Raw genomic sequence first — 23,954 nt, forward strand, 5'->3', positions numbered from 1 at the left:
GAGAGAGAGAGAGAGAGAGAGAGAGAGAGAGAGAGAGAGAGAGAGAGAGAGAGAGAGAGAGAGAAAGAAAGAAAGAAAGAAAGAAAGAAAGAAAGAAAGAAAGAAAGAAAGAAAGAAAGAAAGAAAGAAAGAAAGAAAGAAAGAAAGAAAGAAAGAAAGAAAGAAAGAAAGAAAGAAAGAAAGAAAGAAAGAGAATCAATGATAGTCTTAAATAATGAAATGTTTTCCTGCATTTCAGCTTCAGGTCCCTCAGGAACTCGATTCCCATTTCTTGCTCTTGCTATTACCTCAACTTAGACGAATTAATACATATCTATCTTTTTTCAATGCGTGCACTGTACAGCGCGTCGTGAATGTGTTAGCATTTAGCCTAGCCCCATTCATTCCTATGGTACCAAACAGGGAAGCCACCAAACACTTCTGTGTTTTCCCTATTTAAAGACTGTTACATGAGGAGTTACACCAGTAAGTATGGTGCCACAAAATAAAACTTTTTTTGGTACCATAGGAATGAATGGGGCTAGGCTAAATGCTAACACATTCATAACGCGCTGTACAGTGCACGCATTGAAAAAAGATAGGTATGTATTAATTAATCTAGGTTGAGGTAATAACATAGTTTAATATGGCAAAAGAGTAGACTATTCCTTTAACTTTATCAGGATACACTTTTAATTTTCTGCCACACTCATCTCTGTAGACTAATGGGAGACACATTTAATAACAAATGCCTTTTTTCTACACATACCGCTTACACATTGTCATGTTATATACTTAGCACTTCCGAAATGATTTGATGGCCATTAGCATGACTTCAGATGTGACTAACAACTACACAAGCTTCTTTCACATCATCTTCTCTTTATGCACAGTGGCTCTCTGCTCACAGGACACAAATATTTACACATAGCAGTTTCATCTTCAAACAACATTTTCCAAAGCTACAGTCCAGTATTTTAAGTGTGATCTCTTTAGTCTAAGAAGCTTTGATTTCAAATAGCATTGGTAGCTTTACGGCATGAGAAATGAGTCATGAGAAAAACAAATCAAACCACATCACTTTTCTTTGATCATCACAGTTAGTCCAATGTTTCTCTAACTTTTCAGTCCAAGTATCATCAAGAATGTTCCACCTCATAGCAACAATGTTCATCAATATGCAAAACATGCAGTCTGAACTGAAAGTTTTTAATACAGAAGAGTTACTTTATAAGGCTCCAGTGGTCAGAACTGAACCCAGGCTCTCTTTTTTGTTCACTGACTGAAACTACGCACAAATTATAATTATGATCTGAGGAACTTTAGACAGCATTGGCTGCACAGCTGGAAATTCACACTCCACAATAAAGTATTAATAAATAAAATGAATAATTCATTACTTATTTATTTTGAATTAAGTATTTATTTTCTTTCTTAGTAATTCTCACTATCGTTACAAGCCATGAGGACCAGTGAGAAATAAATACAAGTTTGTGTCGGGTTTACTGACAATGTAATTTTGACTTGCACAGGTACTGTAGGTGTTACAGCACCTTCTTTAAATGTTTGGAAAGAATCAATGCAAACAAACTGTGAAAGCAGACAAAACCACAGCAAGCTCAGCAAACAAAACAAGACACGTGATGGAACAGCACTATATGCCTGCAAGGCATATACTTTAGTAAACAGTAAAACAGGCCTGTTACTGCATTCAGTTTTTAGATGTAGGGGTGCGCGGGGCAAAAACTAACACGGGGTTAGTTGTAACACGCACTGTTTACATTGATGCACAAGGTTGAGCATTTTATTTTTCCGGTAATTTTGTCACGCTGCCAAAAGACGATCTCCCGCAAATTATTGGAAATGTATAATGTTTTTCCAGAGAGTTATTTATGTGTGTTTTGGTGGCATGCAAGTAAATTTTTTCATCATATGTTTTTTTCGGTTTCTAAGTTGGGTGTGTAAGATACCAAATCCAAACATAGTATCATTTTGAAATATGTCTGCAGCTCTTAGCAACTTTTTGGGTGGGCTCGAAAATATTTTGACCCAGCAGGTTTAACTCTTTCCCCGCCATAGACGAGATATCTCGTCAATTAAGAGAAAACGCTTCCCCGCCAATGACGAGATTTTCCGTCTTTCCGCAATACCGCTATTATCCACCAGGTGGCGCCCTTCCGCAACTTTTTAAAATCGGAAGTATTGCCCTATGGCAAGCAGCTGCATGTCCGTGTCTGTTTTAAAGATCGCTCTGAATGGGATCTCTATGAAAAGTCCGTCACAAAAATGGAATTATTTTTGCTTTTTGCTCAAAATATGGTGTTTTTGCAAAAACCTACCCATATTCAAAAGCTGATTGCAAAAGAACCACTAAAGGTAGGATGAAACGTTTTTTTTTTTTTTTTGAAAGCAGAGGGTCTGTTCTTTCATTTGGTATATTGTATGTTTATTTATTTAAAGAAGAACATTTTCTGGAAGGCATTAAACTTTGGTGAAAATCATGAAAAACGCTGGCGCTGGCTGGCAACTTTTTTTAAAAACGCTGGCGGTGAAAGAGTTCATTGTAATGCTGTGTTACAACTAACCCCTCAGCACTTACGATACAAAAAACGCTAACATTAGCTTAATTCTTGCCGTTGTTTTAAATAGGCTACACATGAATGATTGCTGTCTGCCAACAAAATAAATGTTCACGTCTTATCAAAAATCGTGTCAAATTTATTACAGTGCATTGAAAATGCGCTGTACTGTTCTTACTGGGCTTTTTATTATTATTATTATTATTATTATTATTATTATTATTCTTCCAACCAAATTTCCGCAATTAATACGACTCGAACCGTTTAACTTAGAAACTTCATTCAAACTTTCAAACGTGCGGACTATTCGGGAATAGTGTGCTATGACTTTTATAAGCGATCGGGGGTACGGTCTTCGCCCCAGGGGCGAAAAAGCAGCCGAAAAATCCCATAGACTTAACATTGCGACAAACTTTGACGAGTCGTAGCTCAGACCTAGGATTTCACAGAAACTTGTGACTTGCCACATTTGAAGAGGCTGGCAGGCTCTGTAAGAACATACCTCACAATGGGGTGTAAGTTGTACCCCTGGGGTGTAAGAGGTCCCCAAATTTCCCCATAGACTTATAATGGGGCAGGAATCATGCCCATATAAGGAACTAAAAACGTCCCGGATGGGATATCTTTGCAGCGCAGTGTCATAGAGACATGGGGGTGGGCTCATTTTACTCAGGCATCCAATCAGTCCCTTAGGATCCTTATTGAGCTATCAAGCCACGCCCCTAGCAACCATTTTGGGCACCCTAGCAACATCTCCCATAGACTGCCATTATAAAATGCCCAGATGGATATCTTTGCAGCACAGTGTCACAGAGACATGGGGGTGGGCTCATTTTACTCAGGCATCCAATCAGTATCTCACCATCCTTATTGAGGTATTAAGCCACGCCCATAGCAACCAAATATGAGCAGCCTAGCAACATAATAAACAAAGCCTCATATCTCTGGATCCGGACATCATAGAGACATGGGGGTTGGGTCTTTGGGTCATATTAGCTTCATGCTAGCTTCATGCTAAGTCATGCTAGCTTCGTGCTAGTTTCATGCTAGCTTTATGCTAATTTCATAATAAATCTTGCTTACTTAATGCTAAATCATGCTAGCTTCATGTTAAATTTTGTTAACTTCATGCTAAATCATGCTAGCATAATGCTAGCATCATGCTAATCATGCTAGCATCATGCTAGCTTCATGCTAATCATGCTAGCATCATGCTAGCTTCATGCTAATCATGCTAGCTTCATGCTAATCATGCTAACATCATGTTAGCTTCAATGCTAATCATGTTAGCTTCATGCTAATCATGCTAACTTCATGCTAATCATGCTAACATCATGCTAGCTTCATGCTAATCATGCTAGCTTCATGCTAGCTTCATGCTAATCATGCTAGCTTCATGCTAGCTTCAATGCTAATCATGTTAGCTTCATGCTAATTATGTTAGCTTCATGCTAATCATGCTAGCTTCATGCTAATCATGCTAACATCATGCTAGCTTCATGCTAATCATGCTAGCATCATGCTAGCTTCATGTTAATCATGCTAGCATCATGCTAGCTTCATGCTAACATCATGCTAGCATCATGCTAGCTTCATGCTAATCATGCTAGCATCATGTTAGCTTCATGCTAATCATGCTAACATCATGCTAGCTTCATGCTAATCATGCTAACATCATGCTAGCTTCATGCTAATCATGCTAGCTTAATGCTAGCTTCAATGCTAATCATGTTAGCTTCATGCTAATCATGTTAGCTTCATGCTAATCATGCTAACATCATGCTAATCATGCTAGCATCATGCTAGCTTCATGCTAATCATGCTAGCATCATGCTAGCTTCATGCTAATCATGCTAGCATCATGCTAGCTTCATGCTAGCATCATGCTAGCTTCATGCTAATCATGCTAACATCATGCTAGCTTCATGCTAATAATGCTAGCATCATGTTAGCTTCATGCTAATCATGCTAACATCATGCTAGCTTCATGCTAATCATGCTAACATCATGCTAGCTTCATCCTAACATCGTGCTAGCTTCATACTAATCATGCTAGCATCGTGCTAGCTTCATGCTAATCATGCTACCATCGTGCTAGCTTCATGCTAATCATGTTAGCATCGTGCTAGCTTCATGCTAATCATGCTAGCATCATGCTAATCATGCTATCATCGTGCTAGCTTCATGCTGATCATGCTAGCATCATGCTAGCTTCATGCTAATCATGCTAGCATCGTGCTAGCTTCATGCTAATCATGCTAGCATCGTGCTAGCTTCATGCTAATCATGCTAGCATCGTGCTAGCTTCATGCTAATCATGCTAGCTTCGTGCTAACTTCATGCTAATCATGCTAGCATCGTGCTAGCTTCATGTTAATCATGCTAACATCGTGTTAGCTTCATGTTAATCATGTTAGCATCATGCTAGCTTCATGCTAATCATGCTAACATCATGCTAGCTTCATGTTAGCTTCATGCTAATCATGCTAGCATCATGCTAGCTTCATGCTAATCATGCTAGCATCATGCTAGCTTCATGCTAATCATGCTAGCATCATGCTAGCTTCATGCAAATCATGCTAGCATCATGCTAGCTTCATGCTAATCATGCTAGCATCATGCTAATCATGCTATCATCGTGCTAGCTTCATGCTGATCATGCTAGCATCATGCTAGCTTCATGCTAATCATGCTAGCATCGTGCTAGCTTCATGCTAATCATGCTAGCATCGTGCTAATCATGCTAGCATCATGCTTTAAGCTAGCATGATTAGCATGAAGCTAGCATCATGCTAGCATGATTAGCATGAAGCTAGCATGATGCTAGCTTCATGCTAATCATGCTAGCTTCATGCTAGCTTCATGCTAGCATTATGCTAACGTCATGCTGAATCATGATAACTTTTTTAAATCATGCTAGCTTCACACTAAAACATGTCAACAGCCAGGTAAACTACTAGACTAAATTTCTTTTACATTTCTGTCAATCAACTTTTTGCATTTTCATGCACTGGTAATTCCTTGGGAATTGCATATCTAGTTTTTGTTTAATCTTTAATATTGATTAAATAAGGTCACATCAAAGATTGAAATCATAATGAATGGTTAAAATCAGACTTTGATGCTCATTATCTCAGAATTTGATTTTGAAACTGTAGTATGGTTATTACAGACTGGGTTATATATAAAAAAATGTTTTGTCATAATTGTGCTGCTTTTTCTCACATATTTAGACATTTGTATCCATTTATAATTGAACTATTGTTAGAAAAGGGCTGGATGAATGAATACAGCGTGGATACCTGTCTATTATAGACAGATATATAACAATATCCACTTCAAGTATATAGACAAAATAGTATTGAAATATTTGCCTGCAAACTTAATTTTTAGCAAGTGTTACAACTAACCCCCTGCCTGTTACAATTAACCCTACCTATGGGGTAAGTTGTAAAGTTTGCACTTCTGTCACGTTTGGTGTAATTGTCCAAGAATGGTGAGTACTAGAAACAAACTTCAAATGGTCATTTGTGGTAGAGATGTGTGTGTTGCTTGTGTAAAAATATAATTAATCAAACTCAAATATTTTTTGAATGATTCAGCCAAAACCAAAAAGCGTTAGGTTGTGCCCCGCTCTCCCCTACTACACAAGAGCCCTGAAAAGAAAATGATTCACTTTTAGCTTCGGTTCACATTGTAAATACTGCATACTGTTAAATGTTTAATTGTTACAATTAGTGTTAACTTGAACTCCTAACCTTGCCTAAATGTTTTTGTATTCTGTAAAAAAATATGTAACAAGAATAACAATGTACACATTTATTTTTAGCAATATCGCTTGGGGTGTCAGGGAATGAGGGGGCAAGGATTTCAAATTGTGTGATGTAAAATATTCTTGTTTTAAATGTTGATATTATAAGACCTAAAGAAAAGTCAAGTAACTTGATCTATTCAAACAATCAATATGGCAGCTCCATTGTGTAGTGGCATTGTTGTGCATGCTAGTTACTGTGCTAGCATTGACAAATATGTAAAATACACCTCATGAATACACACAAAACTGACACAGAAGACAACAAAGAATACATCTGACACAGATGACGCCTGACCATTAAAGGTATTTATCTACAGTAGATTAATGTGGATATGGCCTGATGTGCTCAGTTTGAGCAACTGGAAAATAACTTGCCCAAAACATGCATGAGAGCTACCCACCAAAAACCTAAATGTGAAAAATGAGGTCAAGTTTCCCTCTTCTCCACAATTTGGACCGGTCATAATTCACACATGATGTGTGGAAAATTAGAAAACTTACCCATCTTGGTCTTGGTAGTTCACATTTAGCCTCTTTGTGGAGCCCAGTAACTCTACAGAAAAACAGATGGAAAAACATCAGGGAATGATGAAATACATTCAACAAATCAGTCAGTTGCTGACGCCTCTATTATAGATGCATGAGGCATGATGCTCTTATGGCAAGAAAGTACTTGTTTCAAACTGTCAACAGGATATTTTCTGTACTCACAAACAAAAAGGAGATTGATGGTTGTGTTGTATTAATTGCCCAGATTACAAAAAACAGCATATATAAGAAATTTTTAACTGAAGCTCAGTTAAAAGAACAGCCAATAATAAAGATGGTCGTCTTATTTAGTCCTTAAAAAACAACACTGCATCATAACAATCCAAATTCGTAATAAGTTATTTGAATAAGCTCAATGTAGAGTATATAAGAGCACAAAGCTGGCTTTTGCCATCTGTTTAACTCATTTGCCATCATTCATGCCATGGCCAGAAAGTGACAACCAATACATGACAATGCAAAAAGGTCTCTTTAAATGGCACACACCAACGGACTTAGTGATTTGTTGTTGCTTAGTCTTAAAATATCTTATCTAAAATGCTTGTTATTGCATACTTGACCCACTTTTAAAATCACTCCCTTCAGGTTTTATCAAATATTCACTGTACATGGTATTCTTGCAGATAATGTGAAAAGGAAACTAGATGTGTTTTGCATTTCATTGACTGATAGGGGTCCACGGGACATAAACTAACGCGGTGTTAATTGTAACACGGACCGTTTACATTGTCGCACAGGGTTGAGCGATTTGGTTTTCTGTTATAGTTTTCACACTGCCAAAAGACAGTCTCCTGCAAATTTATGAAAAGGTTTAATGTTTTTCCATAGAGTTATTGATGAAAGAGTGTTTTGGTGGCATGTTAGGACATTTTTCATCATATGTTTTTTCGGTTTCTGAGTTGGGTGTGTTAACACCAAAGACACCAAAACCAAAGTTATGTCATATTAATCAGTGTCTTGTTGACTAAAACATAGCATCATTTTAAAATATGTCTGCAGCTCTTAGCAACTTTTTGGTAGGCTTGAAAATATTTTCAAGAATGGTAAGTAATATAAACAAACTTTAAATGGTCATTTGTTGCAAAGATGTGTGTGTTGCTTGTGTAAAAATATAATTAATCAAACTTTTTTTAATGATTCAGCCAAAACCAAAGCGCGTTAGGTTGTGCGCCGCTCTCCCCTACATCATGTGTTTTTTCTGAGACTCAAACCCATGACTTTAAGATTATAAACTACATAAATGCACAAGTTTTCATTTAAAGGTCCTGTAAAGGTTGCAATACAGACAGACTAACAATAATAAACTATATTAATGGAAAAACAGATTAAAAGACCAATATGCAAATATTAAATTGACACATTACTGTCAACTAGATAGTAAAGTTTGAAGACAAACTTTATGTTGGCTTGAGAAAGCGTAGCCTGAACGTTTAAAACGGTTTGACATAAGTTTAGTTTAGTAGGCTATCTGGCTGTTAGTATGTTTAAGTATGAAGGTAGCATGATTAGCATGAAGCTAGCTTGATGCTAGCATGATTAGCATGAAGCTAGCATGATTAGCATGAAGCTAGCATGATTAGCATGAAGCTAGCATGATGCTAGCATGATTAGCATGAAGCTAGCATGAAGCTAGCATGATTAGCATGAAGCTAGTATGATGCTAGCATGATTAGCATGAAGCTAGCATGATGGTAGCATGATTAGCATGAAGCTAGCATGATGTTAGCATGAAGCTAGCATGATGCTAGCATGATTAGCATGAAGCTAGCTTGATGCTAGCATGATTAGCATGAAGCTAGCCTGATGCTAGCATGATTAGCATGAAGCTAGCATGATGCTAGCATGATTAGCATGAAGCTAGCATGATGTTAGCATGATTAGCATAAAGCTAGCATGATGCTAGCATGATTAGCATGAAGCTAGCATGATGCTAGCATGATTAGCATGAAGCTAGCATGATGCTAGCATGATTAGCATGAAGCTAGCATGATGCTAGCATGAAGCTAGCATGATGCTAGCATGATTAGCATGATGCTAACATGATTAGCATGAAGCTAGCATGATGTTAGCATGATTAGCATGAAGCTAGCATGATGTTAGCATGATTAGCATGAAGCTAGCATGATGTTAGCATGATTAGCATGAAGCTAGCATGATGCTAACATGATTAGCATGAAGCTAACATGATGCTAGCATGATTAGCATGAAGCTAGCATGAAGTTAGCATGATTAGCATGAAGCTAGCATGAAGTTAGCATGATTAACATGAAGCTAGCATGATGTTAGCATGAAGCTAGCATGATTAGCAGGAAGCTAGCATGAAGCTAACATTTATTGCGTTGCTAGGGTACTAAGTTTGGTTGCTAGGGAGAAAATTGGCATCCCATAATGATCACCCTTCAACCCACAAGTAAAACGGTCCAACCCCCGTGTCTCTACAATGTTCTGATGCGGAGATATAAGGCTTTGTTTATTCCGTTGCTAGGGTACTAAGTTTGGTTGCTAGGGAGAAAATTGGCATCCCATAATGATTACACTTCAAGCCACAAGTAAAACGGTCCAACCCCTGTGTCTCTACGATGTTCAGATCCAGAGATATAAGGCTTTGTTTATTATGTTGCTAGGGTCTTCATATTTTGTTGCTAGGGGCGTGGCTTAATACCTCAATAAGAATCCTAAGAGACTGATTGGATGCCTGAGTAAAATGAGCCCACCCCTATGTCTCTGTGACACTCTGGTGCAAAGATATCCATCTGGGCTTTTTATAATGGTAGTCTATGGGAGATGTTGCTAGGGTACCCAAAATGGTTGCTAGGGGCGTGGCTTAATAGCTCTAGGGTGATCCTAAGAGACTGATTGGATGCTTGAGTAAAATGAGCCCACCCCCATGTCTCTAAGACACTCTAAAGTGAAGATATTCCATCTGGGACGCTTTTATTCCCTTTTATGGGCATGTTTCCTGCCCCATTATAAGTCAATGGGAAATTTTGGGGGCCTCTTACACCCCAGGGGTACAGCTTACACCCCATTGTGAGGTATGTTCTTACACAGCCTGTCAGCCTCCTTAAATGTGGTAAGCCACAAGTTTCTACAAGTTTCTCACTCGCAGCTTTGACCCGTCAAAGTTTGTCTCAATGTTAAGTCAATGGAAATTTTGGGGTGTTTCAGCGCCCCGTTTAGGAATTCGGAAGGTCCCATCAGTTAGAAAAGATATAGCACACCTCGTCAGATCAGACCGAAAGTCTGTCCAAAGTTTGATGGCTGTAGCTTGAAAGCTCTAGGACGAGTTAGAGTTAGAAATTTTAGTCTCAGAAGAAAAAGAATAATAATAATAATAATAATAAGTTTAAGTGCAACAACAGTATGTTGGCTTTCTCAAGCCAACATAATTACAATTTAAATCCTAGTTAAAACAGATACCTTCAATACATATCAATACATCAAAAACATGAACAACTAAAATATCACTGAGGTCCCAAAAAGTGTAATCGGAGGTCAATAAGTGATGCATGACGATTGCAAAACTGTCTCAACTGTCAGTGACTAAACACAAGTCTGTCCCATCAACAAGATTGTGCTGTGTCATTATTAACCTCAGAGCTACACAACATCCCTTGACCGGAATCTCTTATCTCCCTCAATGATAACACTGAGAATGCTAAAAAGTCAAAAGGTCAAAATCTAAACAACGTTTACTTACCTGTCAGTACACACATAGCCACTTGTCCCATTCTGACTTTAATAACATCCACCTATACATGCATCTTTACATCCTCTGAAGTCTGGACCTCCATCATTCACTTGCTCTAAAACCCTCAAATCAAATCCATTCTCATCAAATCACCATCACAAAAGGCCCTCTCTTCTCCTGCCCTGGTCCAAATCAGAAACTGCAGGAAACCAAATATATAACCAATTGTTCCACCAGCATGGTGGGAGCAATGCATTCCTTCCTCCACATATTTAAAAAAAACATTTTTTCCTCCTGCAAACTGCAACTTTTTGTAGGACAGCACAAACCTAAAATTTCACTCACTAAACTTTATGGCACGACCTTTCACGGTCATGGTCAAAAAAGTATCAGGTAAAGAATAAGATAAACAATGACTTCATGGATGTTTTTATCATGATTTTACACAGTGTTTTAGATCAATGATGTGTATAAGACCTACAACAGAAATAAGAGCAGCAGGAATGCTGAAGCAATTTACCATTTAAACCAATTTGAGCAGGCTTGTATCCTATTTCTTCACAATTTTATGTTGATCTGAGGGGTGCCTTTGACCCCATCCCAATCCTACAGGCCTCATCACAGGTCCTGTTGAGCTCCAACAGAACCCAATGGCGACAGCGGGCACACAGCCAAGAGAGCTACTATATGAACTTTACATATCGGAGCAGTAAGAAAAAAGCCTGTTTAAATGAAAGTTGTTGGCCTTTCGAGAAGGGGTCGAGTTTCAACATGAAACAACATTCCAGACATGGTTTACCCACCCGATCACTCGACTTCTGTCTGTCGCCCTCTCTCCCACCCTCGCTCCAAGCATCCGCACAAAAGCGTGCGCGCAAACACAAACACGCTTTGTGTCTGTCAACAGTGGTCTTTTCTCGTTAAATGGTAGAGCTGCTTCTAATGTGGGCATCTTTCGAATGAAATGAGCCACAGTAACCACACAGGGTTCAACCACTCCCTAAACCCACACATACAATACATATAATGAATCAATTCGAAGGAAACCTTGTATCAAACCTTTCATTGTCAACTGGCCTTTTTTTGGTTGAAAGCATGTTTCCATGCATCTTATCTTCCATGCAGCCTTTGAAAACACAACTGCATTCACACTATGGACCCTAATGGGTTGTATTTACTCGGTTCATTTGATAGAAGGATTTACATAAACACAAAACAACATGAGCAGAACTGAAAACCTCTAGTAATGTATAATAACTGTTTACATGCTGTTCCTATGCTTTTATGACATTCACATTTACATTTTATGCATTTGCTAGATGCATATATCCAAAGCAACTTACAGTGCATTGCAAGGTATGTATTTTTATCTGTATGTGTGGTCCCTGGGTTCAACCCATGACATTTTGCCCTGCTCACGCATTGCTCCACCACTGAGCTAAACAGGAAATTAATTTAGTCAAACATAAAACCTTGTGTGTATTCCTCCAGCTATAATACTCTGTAGCAGACACAACAATATCAAGTTCATTCCCAAGCTTATATAGAGACATATAGATTTTCCATGTTTTTAGTGTAAGATGCACATATATGTGTTTGATTAATGTTGACTGGGCAGTCTTTGGGATTGCAATAAAGAAATAATACAGTAAAATGCTTCAAGAATCAAATTATTTATAATAAAGAAGAGTTTGTAAATTATAATTTAAAAAGTTTTTCATTTTAAAACTGTATATTTCTATAACTTGTATAGTGTATGATTTTCCCTGATAAAACGGTAATGACCGTTTGATGGGTGATCGATAAAAGCCCTGTCCCAAATTGCACACTTCAGTCTCATGGCCTTAAATTGCACGTGCTCGCTTAGTCTACGAGTCCGTAGGGTGTCCAATCTGTAATTTTTATGCTCTGAAGTGAGCGATCAGACAAATCAGACGACAGATGGGAGAAGTTCACACTAATGGGCAACTTCTCTTCCTATTTCCGGCGTGATGCTCCAGTCTGTCCCAAAATATGACTCCCATGCGCCATCATGGACTCGCGTCAAGGGTCCGTAAGGTCTGCACATCAAAGTCTGGACCATAGACTGTAAAAAAAGATGGACGACGCCCGTTCGCTCTCTTCCATTGGTAAAAACTAAAGCCACCAGTGTCCTGATACGGCGCTGACATCTTGGGTCTTGAGTCTGCGCAGCAGCGATTTCGGGACCAGTCCTGCGCAGTAGTGAGCAGGAAGTAAAGCCGCAAAATCAAGGCCCCCCCCTCGCAGAATGCGCATATCACAGCTGTCCATCATAACGTGACATCACCATTTTTATAGCATTAAATAACTAACTAAAAACAAACTTATTTTAAAAACAAACACCTGATTTTACATCAGCTTGATAAACACTACAGTAAATGACAGAAACCAGCTTCTGAAAAAAGATAATTGAAGTGTAATTAAAATCTGTAGTTGGTCTCAAGTCCCAATGAAAAACATGTGGGAGGTGGGGTTTATGACCTATACTGGGACCAGTCACTGGGGGCGATCGAGACGTTTTGGCTTCACTTTTCAGGGCTTGTGCGGCACGCTTGGTGTGGACTCTGAGGAAGTCCACAAGTCCGGAATGTGCCTTTGGGGACAGGGCCAAAGTTTACACACTATGGGTAATGTTGCGCAGGCATTTTGCAGACTGCACTTCCGGGTGCCGCACGCGGTCTTGTTAGTTAGACTTGAAGGAGTGGAGTTAAGGAAAATGAGCGACAGTTGCAGGGTTTACACCAAACGTGAAGCGAATCTTCAAAACGTGCAAAAACAAAGAAAATCAAACAAATGCGAATTAGGTGCGTTTCAAGCTGTTTGAGCAAATGACAGTGCTATTGGTAACCTAGCAACCAAGATTAAACAAAACAAGGCACGCTTGGAAAATGGAGAAAGGATTGCAGTCATGATGGGGCAAGTTATTCATTTATTAGCAGTGCAGCTTGTAATTGCCAAACTTAATGCTGTGCAGAGAGGAAGGAATGCAGTATTTTAATGCAGGCACTAGCAGCAAGGGCATTAAGACGTCATCGTGATATTGATTTACGCATTTTATTTTGTGCGTTTGTAGAATTGTAGAAATGGTTTCAAAAATATTTATGGCTTTAAAGATAGTTCGGAAGATATAACCCCATTAGAGCATGACGCAATTGGTCACAAATTCACATTCCGCTTCACATTCCGAGCTGACGTAATGATGCAATCAGTCACAAAACAAACCAGAATCAATGCTATTTCACAATCGAAAAATGACGTTTCACGTCTGAAAGCAGTTTTTTAAGTTTTTATAGGGGACATATCATGAAAATCTGCCTTTTTCCATGTTTAAGTGCTATAAATGGGTCCCCAGTGTTTCTATCAACCTAGAAAATATGAAAAAGATCAACACAAGAACTTAGTTTTGGTAAACCATTCTCTGCAAGCATGTGAAAAAATAGGTAATTGAAATTTGGCTTTCCTTGTGATATCAGAAGGGATAAAATACAGCCCCATATTTTGCACTATCCAACCACAGCACTGCCATTTAGTGCACACATCAGCTCATTTGCATTTTAAAGGACACGCCCAAAACGGCACATTTTTGCTCACACCTACAAAGTGACAACTTTATAATAAATTATATATATATATATGATATTTTGAGCTAGAACTTCACACACGCACTCTTGGGACACCAAAGATTTATTTAAATTTTAAAAAAGTCTTGTGAAATGTCCCCTTTTAAGTGTACACCAAAACTGAGATTTACAGCAATACATATCTTTACAGCAAAATAAAATTATACAATTTCATACCCAATATATTAAGTTTCACCTGCTGCCAGTAGAGGGCTAATTTAGTAAACTGAGGGTCGTATTTGGGGAAACTGACAAATGATCCAACAGTCATATGGGTTGAATAATAGTTTGAAATAATTCATAATTAACTATTCTGCTAATACAAGACATGTTACAGCGAAATCCTAGGGGAAATATAACAGCATTGCAGCTCAAATTTGTACATTTGGTATGATTAACACAACACTATGAATCTGGTTTAAGAATTTGTTAAGCTACTCTACAACTGAGGTTTATTCCCAACAAGTCAAATAAGCCAGAAAATTAGTTCAGTTAGACCTAAAAACAGCGAAAACCAAAACTTTAAGAGGGCCAGCTCATTCAACTAATCTTCTGTAAGCAAGACCCAGTTAAATTGTAAAACTATGACATCTTCATAAAGTCACACATTACCACTTTTTATCACAGCAAACTTTTAATCTTCTGTGTCTTGGCAAGTTATTGCATGATCACATTTCTGATCAAACCATTAAAACTACTAAAGAATAAGACCTTATTGGATGTTTTGGAGGATTTACAGTAGCACTAGCAAGCAGGTGTTGAAGATAAAGCTCTCAAAAGATTAGTCAGTCCACTACTGACTTGGTTTGGCTTGCCAGAACCAATTTAGGGTAATAAAGTTTAATGACCTGCCTTAATTTTTCCAGTAATTAGTAATGTACAAAATACACATAGCACCTATGTTATTATGGTTATTAAGATATCAGATTTTATATCTGCACGGGTAAACTGTATACCAAACTGTAAACTGTAAATAAAAGAAAAGGAAGGTTTGCTAGTTTTGGCATGAACTGAACAAAAAAAAAGCCAACCAATGAATCATTTTATAATATCTGCTACTGGCTGGATATCGGCAAAAAGGAGTGGGATCAGCATACACAAAATGACTGTACCTTTTAACCCACGTGGATTTCAGCATCTTATATATGGCACATGAAACCCAGCAGTCACATTACCGCTATATCGCGAGCCTTTGTGACAGTATGCTCAATAGGAATTACCATAACAAAACCAGGAAAAGCTTTTACTGTAATACTGTACCTTCCAAAAATATTGAATCTTGATTAATTTCTTACACTGTTTCTTGAACGTTCTGCCACACCATGAAAGTCCCAAACAAACAAATACAAAATTGTCAAGCTGTCTGAGCTTAGTGGATGAGCTGAGATAAAAGAGACAGCCGGTTATGTAACGCACATCACATGACTCCGTACAAGGTGAGCTTAGCAGCTAAATAGGCATTTAAGACAATATGAACACAATCTACCAGTATACAAACAAAATTAGTTACGAAAAAAAAGATTCACTAAAACATTTTACCAAATACTCTCTATATCTCTCTTTGGGTGGTTACAGTATTTAAGTTCAGGTACGTTTGGTGTCCAGCGATAATTTTTTCACCTTCTTTCAGATGGATACAATGTTTATTATTTTACTAATTTGGAACCCATTGTCATGGATGACAAGATATTACAGCCCATAACATTATAATTTTTTTGTAAAAATGTCTTGTATATTGAAATCGTGATACCCTATGTCAATACTGTAAGAGGTAGAGTAACAGCGTTGCCAGACATGACATGCGTGTGTTTCTCTGTGTTTAGCTGCCAGTAGTGTTACATACTGTATACTGTCAACACTGTTACTCTGCCTTGATAAGAGTTTGACAGTAACAGAGCTGGCACTGACAACAGGAAAGCCTGATTTTCAGCTATATTAGACACTTTGTACAGATAATATTATATTGTTATGGCCTGTAATATCTTGTCATCCATGACAATGTGTACCAAATAATTATAATAATTTAAAGGAGGGGTCCTTTAAATTATAATAATTTAAAGGTGGGGTCCATCATCTCTGAAAGCCAATGTTGACATTTGAAATCACCTGAACAAACATGCCCCTACCCCAAAATAATCTGGACCTTCATTTGATAGACCCGCCCCACACATACGCAACCCAGTCAACGATGTCGCTTAGTAGACACGCCCCTTACTGCTGATTTCTACAAGTGTGCTTTGGTAGTCATCCCGACGCCTTGTCGCAGTTAACCGCCTGAACCAAAAAAACTTCCGGTCTGTATTTATTTATCAGTCTGGCTAGTGGCTAAAATGATCTCTGAAACAAATATCTTGGGATAAATAAAACTTTTTGGTTTTATGTATATATATATAAATATTATATATATACATAGTATATATATAGGCCGATAAATATTCATATTAATTTCACAATGAAAAACTCCCAGACCGTGGACATCTTGTCTTTGCGCTAGACTAGCATACTCTTCTTGAGCCCGCAACACGTGTCATCTTCGTGCTATGTCACAGAAAGCACCAATCAAAACTACACATGGCCAGCAATGAGCAAGTGAAGTGGTTCAACAAACCGAAATAATCCATCATTTATCGGCTTTCATTTATCGGCCTAATTTTGCTATCAGACCGATAACCGATAATATTAAAAATAAGCAGTTATCGCCCGATAACGATATGTCGCCCGATAAATCGTGCATCCCTAATTTTATTAATATGTTTTTTTCCTGGGAATCAAACCAATGGCCTTCATGTTTCTAGCACTACATGCTCTACCAAACAATATACTGTAAATACATTAGTACTTAAGCATATCCTTCAGTCAAAATATTACTCCATTTTAACATGCAGCTATAGTTCATTAAGTTAAAATGGGTAAATAATTGTTGAAGTTCCTGTACACACTACATGATGTGCTCATCTCGCTCAACTGATAGAGCAATGCGTCAGCAAGGCAAAGATTATTATAATTATACGTAAAACGGTCCACAATAACCTGTTTTGTAATTAAAAGGGCCTTCGGTGATCTAACAAAGACATTTACTGTGTACATACATAGATAGTACACAACATTTTCTTCTTAAAATTAGCCAATTTTTAGCCCGTCACAAAGGAGGAAGTAAGACAAGTATTTGGGATAAACTTTAACTGATTTAACTTATTGATCAACAAGATTGAACTGGCTCCTCCTCACTTCAGGGGAAAGATAAAATCATGAAAAATGAAAGCAGACATGGAGCTGTGAGTTCAGGCAAAGTTCATTTATGTTGCACAGTCTGGTATTATCATCTGTCTTTAAAGGGTTTTTGTCCAGCTGATGACTGTAAACAAACTTTTCAGGGCAAATAAAGCTTAAATTCACCTTGCTGGGCCGACACAGACGTACAACAACTTCATGTCGAGCATCAGCTTCTCATTATCTGCTTAAATGCTACATTGGCATTTAATTAAATATCCTTGCATTCATTTGAAATTTAACAAATGTATTTTTTTTTAAGCTGAAAACGGTTTGCAGTAAAATATTGTATCGTTATTACTCAGTGCACTGATTTCTTGTTACATTTTACACTTGCACTCTATTACATAACAAACCAATGAGAATGTGAATGTCTGTAGAGATTCACTATCAACCGAAACAACCCTGAAACCAGAAACGACACAGAGAAGAAAGAAAGAAAGAAAGAAAGAAAGAAAGAAAGAAAGAAAGAAAGAAAGAAAGAAAGGTAAAAGCTGGACGGTAAAGTAACTACATAAGTCACACTGCCCATATTTATTACAGCAACAACAATTATTATTCATTCTGAATCTATTTACTTGGTTAAAAACCAAGCAAAAAGGCGAGCTTATTTATATGCAGTCATTACCAGTGAGGCTTGAGATCTCAAGATACCCTGCATGTTCTCTACTGTGTTTGTATTTTCTACACTTTCTCTGTGTTCTCTAAGCTAATTAGGCCAAAAATAGAAAATGTATGCATGTTCTCAGATAATGCTAATAATATGGTCCATTTTTTAATAATCTGCAGTTTTGATGAATATTTAAAAGTTGGCCCATCTGCTCAGTTCAAGGTACTGCTGGCTTGCACAGTTTAAACTAGCAATGACTAATGATGACTGACAACATCGCACATGGATTAACCCATTAAACAGATTCCAAAACAGTCCTGAGAAGGCATGACCATCTGTTGTAAACAAGTGTAAGTATTATAACCTGTATATGCTTGTGTAAAACTTCTAGTTATAAATGTATTAAATATGATGTCTAACTGGTTTTGAGCCAACTGTTGTGTTGCACAGCTGATTAGTTTACCCTGGTCATTCACAGGGCTACTACATTCTAGGCAAAAAGAAAACCAGGAAGCAATGACAAAAAATAATCAACTACAATGGCCAAGTGACATTGTTAAGGTAAAGTGAACAACAGTGTGGTGAAATCTAATTCTCTGTAATGTTAATCTGTGAGTTTGCCATATGGGTTATCCCTGATTTGTAAAAGAGTGGGTGGGGTGAGGATGAGCACATACAGGTTTTGGTTGATAAACCTCAATTCACAGGTGCAATTTATAGTAAACATGCACAAAGAGACAGGTTTTCATAAATTATAGTATTGTACAAAACCAATGCATCCCATCCAACTTGAATAAGACTGACAAGATTTGCTATAAATGTACATTTGGAAATGTTTTGCCAGTTCTAATCCGAACATACAGGACCTATACACTCTCAAAATTCTGGGTTATTTTAACCCATCGTTGGGTAGTTCACGAAAAATGAAAATTTGTTCATCAATGACTTATCCTCATGTTAGTCTAAACTTGAATGAGTTTCTTACTTCTGTTGAACACAAAATAAGATATTTTGATAAGTTATGGTAACTACACAATTAAAGATACCCACTGACTAAAATTGTAGGATAAACAAATACTATGGAAGTCAATGGGTCCCATCAATTGTGGTTAGTATCTTTTCCAAAAAAAAATATTTTCTGTTTAAAGAAACTCATACAGGTGTAGAACAACATGAGGGTGAGTAAATGATGACACAATTTTCATTTCGGGGGTGTACTCTCTTTTTAAATTGACCCAGAAAATGTTTATATTTGACTAAACAAATTGGGGGAAACACCCCAAATTCAGGGTTTACAATTACATTCAGTGTTTATGAAGCTGTTTTGCGCACACTTGACTGTAATGGTCAAACAATTTTATTTATGCAGCTGTTGGATTGGATGACACCTGGAAATGAAGTCAGTGTGGTATTGCCATTGCTTTTAATTTATACAGCTCAGATGATAAAGGGTGCCATAGCATGAAAATCTGACTTTTTCCATGTTGAAGTGCTATAATTGGGTCCCCAGTGCTTCTATCAACCTAGAAAATGTTAAAAAGATCAGCCCAGTAACTTAGTGTCTCTGCATTCATGTGAAAAAATAGGTCATTGAAATCTGACTCCCCTTGTGATGTCAGAAGGGGATAAAAACGCCCCTTAATCTGCACTATCCAACCACGGCACAGCCATTTAGTGCAGAGATCAGTTCGTTTGCTATTAAAAGGACACACCCAAAAAAGTGGCAATTTTGAGCTAGAACTTTACATATGTAATCTGGGTACACCAAAGACGACTTTGACATCTTAAAAAGGTCTTGTGAAATGTCCCCTTTAACTAAGTTGTTAGATGGTTTTGAAACTAAACTTAAGTGCACTAACATCTTGGCAAACTGAGTAGGGCTGGGCAAAAAAATCTATTTTTTCGATTAATCGTTTTGTTTTTTACGTGGTCGATTCGAAATTGATTCTCAAAGAGCAGAATGGATTTTTTCCTTTCATATTTATTTTTCGCAAACATTGAACGTAAGATTAACGTTAATTTAATTACTAGTCTTGTAAGGATTTTGACTGGAGGATGAACCCAAACGCATACACAGATACAAAAATACGAAAATAATTTATTAAGCACAACACAGAAAACAAAAACCCACAAGGGGGGAAAACAAACAGATCAAATACCTAAATTTAGAACTACACTAAACATAGCATGTAAACAAAACACTAAACTTTAACTAACACACTCCACTTAACTTAACTTGAACTGGAACTGGAACATACTGAAGACAACGACTGGCATGAACAACAAAGTACAAAAGACGAACCCGTACTGAACAACACACACAAGGACTCTTAAATAGGGAGAAAATAAATTACATACACCTGGAAATAATCACAAGTAAAGCCCGATTTATAGTCGTGCGTAGCCTATGCGTAGCTCTGCGTAGCCTGACGTGCACCTCGCAAAAATTGTAACAGCGCGTCAGATCTACGCGGACCGCAAGCGCTGTGATTGGTCCACCAGAACCCCTCCCGTCAGGTAAAAAAACTGCGTCATAGGTATTTCCGTTTGTGACGGTGAAAACAAAGATGAGCCAAGTTGAGGAGTAATTTAAAGGGACACAAGGCAGCATTTTTATGTTAATAAATCATCTTCGTAAGTCGGTATATGGTTAAATGACTCATTACCGGACGAATGAAGACTCTGTCGCCTGCCCCTACCGTCTGTAGGAAGAATACCCCACTTGCAAGTTTGCTGTATCCGACCCGGTGTCCTACAGTCTCGCAACGTCTCAGATATCGCGAGAAGCAGGATCACTTTACGGCAAACAACACCGAGGCAGGCGAGCTAAACACGGCTAGCGTTTGTTGCAAATGGCAGAGCCGGGGAAGAAGCATCGAAAACATTTGATGGAAGGGAAACATAACTGGATTGGAAATAAGCTGATAAACTTGGTTCCGAGGGGGGAGGGACAACAGTTCGTTTTTACGACAGTGTGTTTGAAAGCATTTACTTTCAGACACTAGGGGGAGCTTGTAGAGAAATTTTACGCAGACTTGCCTGGTTTCCCTTTAACTCAAACTGCAACAAAAGTCGCTGTTTATTTACTTCCATCATTCATTGCTTGTCTTCTCAAAACATACACAACAAGTTGCTGTTTCTTCTTCGTTTGTGGGTTAACTTGCCAAGCTTCTTCTTCTCTGACGGTCGCGCTGCTACTGTGGTTACATGCGTGGATACTGCCTACCAGCGGTTTCCGCATGTGTTTGCACGTTGACGCAGAGGACGAAAAAGTATAAATGAAAACCTACGCGGAACCTACGCACGACTATAACGTGCCCTTAAGGGATCGGGGAAAAAGTGACGAGACCCGGGAAATGTGTGGTCAGAATAAATCAATACAAAAACCACGCATCTCCCACATGAAACATTGTACTGTCAGAACCCTGCCATGCTGACTAGATCTAAATACAAACAAGGATCTGGCAGGATTCTTACAAGCCTTCTTCACTAGTCACCCTCTTTTTTGCCTTGCATGATGTTACCAAGGAGCGAGAGGCAAGCATGTTATTCATTCATTCAGTGCTTAAAATGGCAGTTTCAGGTGCTTCAGCGACGTTGATGCCACCTTCACATAAAAAGTCAAAGGTATGGAAGCATTTTAGCATGTTAACGTTTCGCAAGCAAGTCGACGATGATAGTGTTCTGGCTTTTAATTTCTTTTTATTAATTACCCACTTGTAAACTGCTGTTCACTGTTCTTTTTTTATAACTTTTTAAGGCCTTTTATGATTTGGATAGTGTTGTAGTAGAGCGTTGACAGGAAAGTGTTGGGTGGAGATAGGGGAGCAGGATTGGCAAAGGACCACAGAGACGGGAATCGATGTCGGCGCACTAACCACAGGGCTATCGGTGCTGACATTCACTGTTCTTCTTTATTCATATAGTATTTGTATTAAATCTATATTCATTGAGTTGAATCGAGAATCGAGTATAAAAACCGACCCGAGAACCGGAATCGAAAATTGAATCGAGAATTGAATCCATTTGATAGCTTGTGAATCGAAATCGAATCGATGTGGAAAATCTGAATCGATACCCAGCCCTAAAACTGAGTCATATGAAGCAAATTAAGTTCAAGTTGGTAAAAATAAATTCTGCACCTAACAGGTAACCGTGGATACAATAAAGAAAATTTTCCATTGAATAAATTAATATATGCTTCAAAATATTAACAAACATTGCAAATAGAAGCGATGGTTAAGTACATTTTTGCGTGATGTATAATGTATGAGAGATCTCTGACTCCATAAACATGCTGAATGTCAATATGAAGAAATATCTTAAACAGCACAAAATCTACTCACTGTTTCTGTTGGTCTTGATCTTGGCCAGGAGTTTATGAGCTAAGGGAAGATCTCCATTCTTCACAGCCAGAAGGAGGTCCTGCTCTTTGCCCATGGCTCTTTTCCAGCAAACGTGTTACTATTTGGGCTCACAATGTCATGATCCTTTGTATTCACAAATCATTGGATTTAGCCTTTGGTTCACCACATCCTCACAAACATTTACCACATAAAAGGGGGGGGGGGGTTATTTAGTAGATTTTTGTTATTGAGTGTAAATCATCCATATGACCCACATCACAGAGGAAACCTAGAGGAACAACAGACATGATATAATCACCATAACTCTAAACTCGATTGATAACTTGCTCTGTAGATTATTCAATATGTGTTCATAATAATACACCAGAAAAGATACACATAAATATAAATTGTGTTTACAGAACATATCGCGGATATGCCTTTTTTTGCATTTACAACATATTTTGCACATTTCTGTCACTTACATAAACCTGCCGCAGCAGCATCCTTGCTCTTAAATGCAACTAAATCAAAGATAAGATATGTTTACTGGCTTTTATCTATTTCTAAACAGACAGGTTGCTTTTGTAGTAAAGGCGCGTATTGGCCATTATCCAAAGTGGATAACGTTATAACTTTAAATTGTTGTTGTTGTTATCTGTTGTTTTTGTTGTTAAGGTTTCACATAGCAAATTAACTTACTTAAAACAACCTGCGCTTGTCGCGGAATAACTTTCTGTCAGTGAAAAGTAACACGAACAGTTAACAAGTCGTTGAAAGCAAACCATACACAATTTTCCTGTTAACTTACCTGTCCATACGGCTTTAATACTATTATGCTAAATAAGCGCTTCACGTGCCTCTATAGATCAAGCAGCTCTGTCAGTTAGTACTTACCAACACAAAGTGTGTTCGCGAGTGATATACACAGACTCAAAAAATCGCGAATCCTAAGTATATTCCCGTTTATCAATTCTATTCCAGTCAGCGTTAAAGCGAAATCCCATACTTGAGATTGGGAACGTGTTTGACACCACACACTACTGTCCGCCGCGTGTGCGCGCGGGTCTGTCACGCGCCTGACTGGCTGCTCTCTTCCTGAAAGGTGCGCAGTAAATTTTAACTAAAATATCCTACAAAAGTTGAATAATATAACGAAGTGGAAATATATCATATAATACAATCCAGTATGCGTAAAAAAAATATTGTAAGTTTTATTAGATAATAGTATAATCATTATTATATTAAAATATAAGCCTATCTATGGTTTTACATTTTAGCACGGTAAAAAAAAAAGTGGTAATGACGACAATCTATCAATATTCACTATATATAACAATATTCAAATGCATTGAAGGTGACTTGATTCACATTTTCAAACTGTGCGAACGCGTGCGAAATCACTGCTTGTGTTTTTTATGCAAGGGCGACATCTAGTGACGTGACGCTTTATCGATGGTCCCTTGGCGGCATCA

The 23,954-nt window shown here is 37.9% G+C and overlaps 1 protein-coding gene across 6 annotated transcripts in view; it reads right to left on the reverse strand.

The window, feature by feature from the left end:
• The window catches only part of caskin2 (CASK interacting protein 2), a 64,251-nt gene extending 40,734 nt beyond the window's left edge, over window positions 1-23,517 (reverse strand). For 5 of the 6 annotated variants that reach the window (XM_065242396.2, XM_065242395.2, XM_065242394.2 and 2 more), the window contains exons 1-3: window positions 23,377-23,517; window positions 22,480-22,768; window positions 6,874-6,925 (exon numbers count right to left, since the gene is read on the reverse strand). In XM_065242396.2, coding sequence (XP_065098468.1) covers window positions 6,874-6,925; window positions 22,480-22,573 — 146 coding nt within the window. In that variant the 5' untranslated portion in view covers window positions 22,574-22,768; window positions 23,377-23,517. Of the gene's footprint in view, window positions 1-6,873; window positions 6,926-10,621; window positions 10,782-22,479; window positions 22,769-23,376 lie in introns of those variants that run through there. The other variant, XM_065242393.2, reaches the window with a different exon arrangement.
• Window positions 23,518-23,954: the final 437 nt, after the last annotated feature.

This window comes from Paramisgurnus dabryanus, chromosome 1 (assembly GCF_030506205.2).
Source record: "Paramisgurnus dabryanus chromosome 1, PD_genome_1.1, whole genome shotgun sequence".
Taxonomy (NCBI): Eukaryota; Metazoa; Chordata; class Actinopteri; order Cypriniformes; family Cobitidae; genus Paramisgurnus; species Paramisgurnus dabryanus.